An 11,549-nucleotide genomic window follows, 5' to 3' on the forward strand; every position below is an offset into this window, starting at 1 on the left:
ATGAAAGTGGTTAAACGTATTTTGTATAATGGTTAATTTCTTTTATTTGCCATAAGGTTTGTATGTCATTGCTTGACAAAACACTTACAATTCACTTCATCCCCTAAAAAAGATTACTTATAGTATAACTAATCGCCGTATTTGAATATTAAAAATAAGACAACGCGTGACCGAACGACGCATGGATTAAACGAGTGCGCAGCACGAGTTTAATCCATAGCGGCGTTCGGTCACAAGTTGTCTTATTTTTGATATTCCAATACGGCGATTAGTTATTCTTTTTATTACATTGGCAAATGGCTTTTTTTTTATGAAATTAATGTAGAAAATGTAAGGAACTATATCTTTTTCCTACGCATTGACAATTTGTTTTGATCCGACGTTATCGAGGTCTTGACAACGCCTATTGTTGTATGACGTCAGAGAGTGAAATAACCACGTTTATTTCACATGTGAAATTATCGATTTTTATCTAACTGGGAAATCACTGTAATTCATTGCAACCAATGTAATAAAATAAAATAATAACCTAATAATAATAGATAAAAAAAAATTGAAGGTCTGTAAAACTTTTAATGAAGGATATTTTCTACGTTAAGTATTCTTTTATAAAATTATGGTTCACAATATTATTGACATCCTTAAATTTTATTTTCCACGTAATGAAATAGCGGAGTTATTTGGTTCATATACATTCAAAATCCGGTTTTCCAGTGTACTTCATTGAATTTTGTTTTGATATTAAACGTTCTTTATATAGATTTTCAGAAGCACTGAAAACTGATTTGGTGATCCCATAATCATTATCTAGAATAGATGGAAGATTTAAAGTAACAATTAAAACAGTATATAACTTAAGTTACCTTGTTTATATATCGTATATATATATATATATACTAGATCAGTATCTGTGAAAGATGAGCACCGACAAACAAGATAGTATAGAACAGGATTCAAAATGCGCCAAGAATCAACAATGTTGTTCCTACCGATTTAGTTTCCACAAATTTGAGGACTTCCAGGAACCGAAAACCACGTGAATTTTCATATATAAAACAAACTTTTTTCAATCTTTTGCAAATATATTATCGACAATTAGATAATGTTTAACGCTGACATTTTGTAAATAAAAGACTATAGTAGAATGGCGAACGCTTATCTAATAAAGAAATGGACAAGACTGCATAAAACTTTTGACCTAAACAAAGACAACTTGTTAACAGTTGATGATGCCTTTTTGTTTTCGTAAGTATATCTGTATATTTAGCGTACATTAAAGACTGCGCATGCATGTTATGATATATTGTTTGTAAATGGACACATAATAACTTACAAAATTTATTTAAGTATGTTACTTACAATTCACCGAATATGATGTTGACACTATTGATGTGGTATCTTAAATTCAAAAAACGGAAAATGATTGTGCTACTTGAAGCGACTGTAAATTTTTAAAGCGCCAAATAACCGCTTATTTTGCTAACCATTTGTTACTATCTATATATTGATATTTAGAAAAATGTTACCATAAAAGAACAAAAATATGGTATGTTGTTGCATTAATGAAATATCTTTGACTGTTTATTCTTGAATCTTTGACCTCGATTTAACTAAAATTTCACGGTGCGATGTTTTAAGGATCTACACCTCTGAGGAGCCAAAAATTTCTAGAAGTAAACTTTTTTTCTTAACCTGATTTTTGGGTTTATATGACTGTGAAAAATAATTGGTAAAGAAAAAATCATATGAGGGTACACTTCTTTTTTTGCTATTGCCCTTTGAAAATATCCAGTTTTGACTATTTTCCCATTTTTCATAAATTTTTACCTATTTTTGGGCTATTATCGAGAAAAAAAATCACAGTTCAACAATTAAACTTTTTTACATACTTTCAATAAAGATGAAGTGGACCAATCTGAATAAATTTAGCTTAAAAAAAACTATAGGTAGGTGTTAATATAAGAAAGTTTTATTATATTTTGATGCCTTTTGTGTCAAATTTGCCATGCTGTCAATTTTATAAATTTGTGATTTTTATCGGTTTTAAGAACACAATGCATATTATTTCAACTTTTTTGTTATAAATGATTGAAAAAGTACATATTTAAGAATTGGAAAAGACAAAAATGATATGGGATGTACATGATTCTTGTAAAATCATTTTTAGTACACCTCACCCATTTTCTCAAAATTTTGGCTAAAAAGATTGACTTGATTGGTCGTAAAATTTGAAAACTGGGTTGCTGAAAAACTATTCATTGTAAATACACAATCTTTTCACAGGGTTATGTTTGATTATAATATTTTTGAAATTCATTTATATTTTCCACTTGTATCACATGTTTTTGAAATAATCCAAGAACGAGACTGAAACATCAGAAGAATACATCCTTAAGAGCCGCGGCCGAAACACAGAAACTATAGACAATTAACTTTCGATTGGTATAAGAAAAAAATGTGTCTTGCTTATTAAAATAAATACTCTGGTATTATAACGTAAAAATCAAAAACTGTCAATAAGTAAAAGTAAAATTCCAAAAATGCTGCACGCCGAGGAAAATTTAAAACGAAAATTTTCTACTCAAATGACAAAATTAAAAGCTCAAAAACATCAAACGAATGGATAACAATTGTTATACTCCTGACTTGGTACATGCATTGTCTTAAGTATAAAATGGTGGATTAAGTCTGGTTTTATAGGAAGTAAAATTTCCCACTTGTATGACAGTCTTATTCCATTATATTGACTGAAATATAAAGAAGCAGCAGTCCGTTGTGACAGCCTTTGGGATTTTTTAAAGAATAAGTGGAGAAGAAATAAGTTCAAACAGAAATTTTAAAAATGTTTGATATATAAAAAAAAACATATATTAAAAAAACTTTGTATTGTATATTCACGTCTATATGACATGTGTATACTAAAGGTTTCCATGCAATTCAATACAGGTTAGTCCGAATATTAATTCTTGTTGTAGTTTTCTGTAAATTGTAATATTTTCAGTACCCTTAGGAATACTCTTTGATATTATTGACGAAAAAAAGACCAATTTAAGAACAATTAGTGTTACAAATTTTTTTATGTTTTGTACTAAATGAAAATAATATATATATGTACTTGCAGATATATTTTTTTCAAAACATGCATAATTAAACAGAAATCTTTTTTTAAAACACAATATTACTGAAAAATTCCTTTCATCATCGTGGTATTTATCGAAGGTATAAGTGTATATCGTTTTATTTGAGACATAACAAAGCCATAACATGAGGCTGAGTTATCGAATAAAGCAGTAAATCAGTCTTTATTGCATTGCATTGACTGTTTCAGAGATAGATTTATTGAAAGCAACAAACTGAAGGGTGAGCAGGCAACAGAATTCAAGACAAAATTTGTCAATTTCTTTCGAGATTTTTTCTTGAAAGGAGAGGAGAAAATCACGGAGGATAGATTCGTTCAAAAGAAGACCGATGAATATCAAAAGGATGGAGAAGAATTTGAGAAATCCGTCAGAAAGAATATGTCTGTACTGGTATCGATCACAGATGTTAACAAAGATAATATGATATCTAAAGAAGAGTTTATTGAGGCACTGAAAGCAATGGGATTGGTCACTTTTGATGAGAAATATTTTAGCGCATATCCCCAAATTAAACCAGGCTTCATAGAGGCTAATCTATTTCTGCAAAGTTGGGTCGAGTATTGCTGTAACAGTGACGATACAAATGTCAGTAATTTGGAGAAAGCTCGTCTTTATGGATTTAGAATGATTGATTCTATTTAAGGATCCAATTACTTCAAGCATTTGTAATAAAAATAAACACTGTTATCTAATGTGTGTGTAGAATTATTAAACTCTTTGCATGCAAACTCTTTTTCATGTTCCTGTGTTTCCTATCACATTGTACTTCTCCAATGTTTTCCTTTGACATTGTCTTTCCCCAATGTTTTCCTATCACATTGTCTTTTCCAAATGTTTTCCGATCACATTGTCTTTTCCCAATGTTTTCCTAACACATTATATTTCCCTAATGTTTTCCTAACACATTATATTTCCCCAATGTTTTCCTATAACATTTTCTTTCCCTAATGTTTTCCTATCACATTGTCCTTCTTCAATGTTTTTTCTATCACATTGTCCTTCCCCAATGTTTTCCTATCACATTGTCCTTCCCCAATGTTTATCTATCACATTGTCTTTCCCCAATGTTTTCCTATCATATTGTCCTTCCCCAATGTTTTCCTATCACAATGACCTTCCCCAATGTTTTCCTATCACATTGTCCTTCCCCAATGTTTTCCTATAACATTTTCTTTCCCTAATGTTTTCCTATCACATTGTCCTTCTTCAATGTTTTTTCTATCACATTGTCCTTCCCCAATGTTTTCCTATCACATTGTCCTTCCCCAATGTTTATCTATCACATTGTCTTTCCCCAATGTTTTCCTATCACATTGTCCTTCCCCAATGTTTTCCTATCACAATGACCTTCCCCAATCTTTTCCTATCACATTGTCCTTCCCCAATGTTTTCCTATCACATTGTCCTTCCCCAATGTTTTCCTATCACATTGTCTTTCCCCAATGTTTTCCTATCACATTGTCTTTCCCCAATGTTTTCCTATCACATTGTCTTTCCCCAATGTTTTCCTATTACATTGTCCTTCCCCAATCTTTTCCTATCACATTGTCCTTCCCCAATGTTTTCCTATCACATTGTCCTTCCCCAATGTTTTCCTATCACATTGTCTTTCCCCAATGTTTTCCTATCACATTGTCTTTCCCCAATGTTTTCCTATCACATTGTCCTTCCCCAATGTTTTCCTATCACAATGACCTTCCCCAATCTTTTCCTATCACATTGTCCTTCCCCAATGTTTTCCTATCACATTGTCCTTCCCCAATGTTTTCCTATCACATTGTCTTTCCCCAATGTTTTCCTATCACATTGTCTTTCCCCAATGTTTTCCTATCACATTGTCTTTCCCCAATGTTTTCCTATTACATTGTCCTTCCCCAATCTTTTCCTATCACATTGTCCTTCCCCAATGTTTTCCTATCACATTGTCCTTCCCCAATGTTTCCTATCACAATTGTCCTTCCCAAATGTCCGTTGCATGGAAAGAAGTGTCTTCCCAACATCCTTTCGTGAATTACTGGTTTTGCAAATAAAACAAAGTATTTTTTTCTATAGCCCAGGTTTTTCTTATTTCATTTCGGGATTTATCAATTTGATTCTGAACATAAAGAGCCAAATAGTTGTTCTTTTTTTAGAAAATTTCTGTCTATGGATGTTCATATCTATCGAATTTTATTTAAACGAAAATCCACGAGAGAGATAACATCCATCCTGTTGTTGCATGCTTTTCAGTGCAGCTTTATATGAAATCAAATGAACCATTAGATGAACTCTGAGATCGTCCCCCGTTTTAGGCTAAGTTTGTATTGCTCAATCTTTAATTTTCTGTGTTATGTTTTGTGTACTGCTTTGTATGTTGGTCTCTTTTTTGTGTTAATATAAAAAAGAAGATGAGGTATGATTTCCAATGAGACAACTCTTCACCAATTGACAACTATAGGTATTCGTACGGTCTTCAATAATGAGCAAAGCCCATACAGCATAGTCAGCAAAAAAAAGGCCCGGAAATGACAAATGTAAAACAATTCAAACGAGAAAACTAACGGCCTAATTAGTGTACAATAAAATCAACATCCGACAACCACTTCCGTTTATTTTCGGTCTATGAGTTTAAATGTCCCTTTGGTATCATTTGTCTCTCTTTCTATACATTTTATGTTAGGAGTTGGAACAAATACAAATTTTACTTATAGAAAATAAGCGGAAGTGCATGGTAAGACTGCTGTCGACAAAACCATCCTTATTTATAAATCAGCATCTAAATTTCGTCGCATAGTTTTTAATTATTAGAATGATATGAGACCGGCTACCGAAGGTAATTTTGATTTCGAGTTTTGTTCAATTTTTTTTTTTTTTTTATATATTATTTTTATTCTATATCGTTCCATAAAGGCAACAGTAGTATACCGCTGTTCAAAACTCATAAATCCAGGGACAAAAAACAAAATCGGGGTAACAAACTAAAACCGAGGGAAACGCATTAAATATAAGAGGAGAACAACGACATAACACCGAAACGTAACACACACAGAAACGGACCAAGCGTCAGACAAAACACCACGAGAGTAACAAATATAACATGAAAACCAAATACATGAATTAGGGATAGACAAGAACCGTGCCACGTCTGATCTCAATATATCAATCAAAGCGCTGTAAGCACTGTAGGCAGTTAACCAAAAACCAAGGCAAATAGAATTATGAAAACTGTGGCAATGTTGCTTCAACTTTTTTTTAAAGATTTAAAAGAACAAACATTAAACATTCATATATAATTGTGCATTTATGTTCATTTAATGAATAAAACAGTAAGGCAAATAATTCATATTTTATTAAGGTTTTCAATAGCAACGCACATGGCCACGAATGGTCATGAGTCTTTTATGGTCATGAGTCTTTCATGAGTCAGCAGTGGCACAAATTTGCACTGATTGCAGTTCTTCTAGTTGAACGTAATTGTTCGTATTAGTTGACTGTTAGTAGTTCAAGTTGACTTTAGTACGAGCTTGTAAAAGTATGAATGGACTTGCTTCCCTGGAAAGAAAACTGAGTTTGTGTGTTTAACAGTACAAAAGTTATGAGACACAAATCAGACAAATGTTTACTACTACAGGGATCAATGGTGAGGTCTGACTGACCTGTCCATAGTAAATGTAAATGACTCCCACCTTAACCCCAAGTCCATGAAGTCTAAGTTTGGAATAAAATGACAGGTGTTAGGGTCTAGCAAAGTGATATGCATATGTGTCGCCTATGAGATTGACCTTGTATGTCATTCAATCTTTTTGAAATGAAAAACAGGAATGAATATGGTTTAGGAGTTGGTATCTAAATCTTTTACAAAGTCTCAAAACACACACAAGAGCGTGTCGGGTGACCCTAAGGACTACCTCTATTTTTCATTTGATTTTTTATATTGTCCCATACATAAATATATATGGTTTATGGGTGGGGATCTCGACCGTTATCAAGTTTTAAAAACAGGAGGGATGGGGACCCCAGTGATTTCCCCTATATTTGATTTGATTTGTTATATTGTCCAATACATGAATATATATGGTTGAGGGGTGGGGTACTCATCTGTTTCTAAGTATCAAACAGGAGTGGGTAGGGTGACCCTAAGGACTCTCCTTATATTTCATTTGATTAGTTCTCATACATGAATATATATGGTCTAATTTAAAGGTGGGGATCTCGACTGTTTCCCATTTCTCAATCAGATGACTGCAGGGACTCCCCCTATATTTCATTTAATTTAGAGTTGGGGATCCCAACTGTTTCAAAGTTCTTAAACATGAGAGGTAGGGTGACCACAGGACTTCCCCTATATTTCATTTGATTTGTTATATAGTCTTATACATGCGTATATATGGTTAAGGGGTGATGATCTCGAATTTTTCCAAGTTCTCAAACATAAAGGCCGTACGGTGACCTATAATTGTTAATGTTTGTGTCATTTTGGTTTCTTGTGGATAGTTGTCTCATTGGCAATCATACCACATTGTTTTTTATATATAAGAAACTTCCAGCTATTTTAACTGACCTATCAAAATTGAGAAGAAAAAAATACCCCTTGAAATTGCAGCAATATGTTTAACTTGAAAAGCATTTAACATGCATTACCAACATTTATCACTGATAAAAAAAATACCCTGTTACCAGGAACATATATATTGTTAGATAAACTGTTCCCAGCTGTCACTTGTATTGGATTTTGACATTAAAATTGGTGTACAAAATATTTTCTGCTTTTTCTTTCTTTTAAACAACTTTGGTTTTCAATTCCAGTGTTTATATTTATTTACCATGCATAGCTGTATTTTGTCACCTGTCTTGATTTTTTCAGTTGATAGCCCCAAAAACCCGGGATTACCTTTAACCGCTTCCGGAATCGGATCCGATATTATAATCTCGCGGCAGCCATTTTGTTTACAATGTTGTTTTTGACAGAAAGTGAGATACGATTTTACTCGGATTTACACATTATTTATCGGCGATTTTCTGTATAAAGCTAGCGGTTGAACAAATTGAACATCGCTGTCATGAACAGTACTGATGAAAATAAGTTTGATATCGTTTTTAGGGAACTTTGGTAAAAATGTTATTTTTTTATTTTCTTCCAAGGGCCATCGGGAGTAGCTAGTAATTAAGTAGAATGTCCGACTGCAAAAGTGGAAGGTTACAGACCCCGGACCACCGCTAATTTGAACCCCTGCGTCTAAATTAAAAAGATACGAAAATTTCGTTTTCTAATTCAAAATTGCCGCCAACAGCGTGATCAATTGAACTTATATACGTAGTTGACTACGTAATGACGACAAACAATATTCCTACGAGTTTTGCAATTTGGGAAATCTTAACTACTTGTCTTTAAAGATTTTTGGCGATTAAATATTTCATACATTTGTTCTTTGACATCTTAGCCAAAAGCTCAGGGGATAATAAACTACATAAGTATTCCTAATGTGCTCTACTTCCCATGTGCAACTTCAAAACTTTTGGGAAAATCGACGATCATTTAAGGTTTTTCTTGTCATATTTTTTGTAATCCAGAATGAAAAGTATGAAAAAACTGTCCAATAAGTTATAAATAATAAAGTATCCAGCTAGATGATAACAATGGCACGTATTTCAGCATTTATTGGGAGGCACACAAATCCAGGGTGCTCGCATAAGGCAGCTTAACTGCCTAAAAATAAGAGAAAACACAAACGACTCAACGTTAAAATGCAACACACACAGAAACGAACAATAATATAACAATGGCCATCTTCCTGACTTGGTACAGGACACTTTTAAAGGGGAATAAAAGTGGTGGGTTGAACCTGGTTTTGTTGCATGCCAAACCTCGCACTTTAATGGCAAAGTTAAATATAACATTGAAATGACAACATAATATTACAGGACTACAATACAAATAAATAGGAGAACATATTAGACAAAGAAAAACATGATTAATAGATAAACAAAAAGCATCAGGTTTAAAATTCAATACGCCAAAAACGCGCCTTGTCCACACAGGACTTACAAGTGACGCCCAGATATAAAAGATCGAAAGAGAAAAAAGTACAAAGTTGTACAGCACTGGAGATAAAAAGTTGAAAAGGTTTCGCCAAATACGGCATTGTTTTTATGCCCGGGATAAGAACATTCGTATTATATAGAACAATTCGACATGCTATTGCAAACAGTAAATTTTATCAAATGAATATGAAAGAGATAATACATAAAGAAACTGAAGTATCAACTAATTACAGAAAACTAAACCCGAATACATAACGCCCAGATATAAAAGATCGAAAGTGAAAAAGGTACAAAGTTGTACAGCACTGAAGATCAAAAGTTGAAAAGGTTTTGCCAAATACGGCATTGTATTTATGCCCGGGATAAGAACATCCTTATTATATAGAACAATTCATGCTATTGCAAACAGTAAATTTTAACAAATGAATATGAAAGAGATATACATAATGAAACTGAAGTATTAACTAATTACAGAAAACTAGACCCGAATACATAATGCTATTAAAGTTTAACACAGAATAGACACACCCGAATCAGTCCAGGCGTCAACGTAATTACAAAAATGTGACGTCACATACATGAGACCTGAATTACACATATATTACGGATTACCCCTGATTTAATGTTATTTTCCAGTGCAGGTATTTGTTGACAACACATATATATTGAAAAACCCAACCTGATATGTTCGGCATACGTGAAGGATTTTCTAATTTGCTGTGAACATAATTTTATTGTGTATGTAATAATTTATAATAACACTTTTAACATTAAATTTAAGTATTAAAAGTGTAAAATGCGTGATTTTGTATCAAAAATGTATTATTGACTGAAGCACGTCATTATTTCCCCTCTGTGAGCCTCTGACAGTCTGATAGCTTTTGACTACGTCACATAGTAACCGGTGTTATGATGACGTTTTTGAGGTTCCAATTGGGGGATAAAAACGTCGTATATACCCCGGCAGTTTCCTGAATATATACTGACATCTCTGTGTTGTTATCCAATCACAAACCTCGACACATTTGTAATCCGTAATATATATATATGTCCAGTTTTTTATGAATCCAACTTCAAACGTAAATAATCGTACAAAATTTAATATAATTAATAAAGGCGGTGATTAATTTTTCTATCCGTAACACCTAAATATAATAAAAAGACGTCAACACATTTGACAAAATCCGATGAGAATTACAAATATAACATTAAACATGTAAACTAAATACATGAATTTGGGATAAACAAGTACAGAAACACGTCTTATAGTAATGCGAATTCACATTCAGCAAAACAGTCACAATCGGGAATAAGTCACGTTTGGTAATTAAAAGATTAGACGACATAATGACAAACCACAATCTACCATGTGGTAAAAATGTCCTTAGCTAGTTTGGTTAATGAGACATCATATGGATCCACCAATTCGTGATGGTGTCCATAAAATTTACGGAGTGTCAATTTTAATCTATCCTCCTCATAACTTTGTTGGAGCAGTTTCTGCATAAGGAGCACACTTCTGTATATGAAGTCCGTAACCATACGAAGGGGCAGAGGGTATGTTACTGCTGAGAAATGGGAAATTGATAATTGGGAAGTTGAAATCGTCCCGTTTATCATAGATTTTCGTGTGAAGTCGTCCATCTACGTCAATATTGAGGAAAAGATCAAGGTATGAAGCAGTCCTTCTAATATCAGTAGTATCCTTAATTTCGAGTTCACTGGGATATATATGAGATGCAAGTATTGGCTGAAATATCTCCTCACAATATTTTTGAAGCCCATCTTCAATGATAAAACATCATCAATATATAGGAAAGCAAAATTAAAGAATTTCGCAAGGTGCTTTTTTTTTTGTCTTTAAGAAGGTTCTGAATAAATTCTGCTTCATACGAATACAAAAACAAATCAGCCAGCAGGGGTGCACAATTAGTACCCATTGGAATACCGACTGTCTGTTGAAATATAAATCCTCCAAACTCAACAAATATATTGTCGACCAAAAAGTCCAGCATTTTAATAATATCATCTTCAGTATATTTTCTGGAAGATTCAGTGTGATTCTTCACAAAATATGAATTATTGTATCCCAAAACAAGAAATTTGTATCTACGATTCCCATTTTTATAGAAAAAGCTCTGTTTTATGAGATGGTGAAGTCGATCTTTCAACTGAGCATGGGGAATAGTAGTATATAGCGTAGAAAAATCAAAAGTTTTTATGTTGCTGCAAAATTGCAAAGATTGTGATCGAAGGTTTAGTAGTAGATCTTTCGAATTTTTGAGAATCCACATCTGGTTAACACCACTGGTAGAATATATCTCCTCACAATATTTTTGAAGCCCATCTTTAACTGTAGAAAGAATAGAAGTCAATACTTTAGAAAGA

At 32.9% G+C, this 11,549-nt stretch overlaps 1 protein-coding gene across 1 annotated transcript; it reads left to right on the top strand.

Annotated features, from left to right (window-relative positions):
- The first annotated feature begins 1,102 nt into the window (after positions 1-1,102).
- On the top strand, positions 1,103-3,819 carry LOC139489819 (sarcoplasmic calcium-binding protein-like). Its single transcript, XM_071276664.1, has 2 exons — positions 1,103-1,245; positions 3,329-3,819. The coding sequence occupies exons 1-2, from the start codon at positions 1,145-1,147 to the stop codon at positions 3,780-3,782; spliced, it is 555 nt and encodes a 184-aa protein (XP_071132765.1). The 5' UTR covers positions 1,103-1,144; the 3' UTR covers positions 3,783-3,819.
- The last annotated feature ends 7,730 nt before the right edge of the window (positions 3,820-11,549 follow it).

Source organism: Mytilus edulis, chromosome 9, assembly GCF_963676685.1.
Source record: "Mytilus edulis chromosome 9, xbMytEdul2.2, whole genome shotgun sequence".
NCBI classification, from domain to species: Eukaryota; Metazoa; Mollusca; class Bivalvia; order Mytilida; family Mytilidae; genus Mytilus; species Mytilus edulis.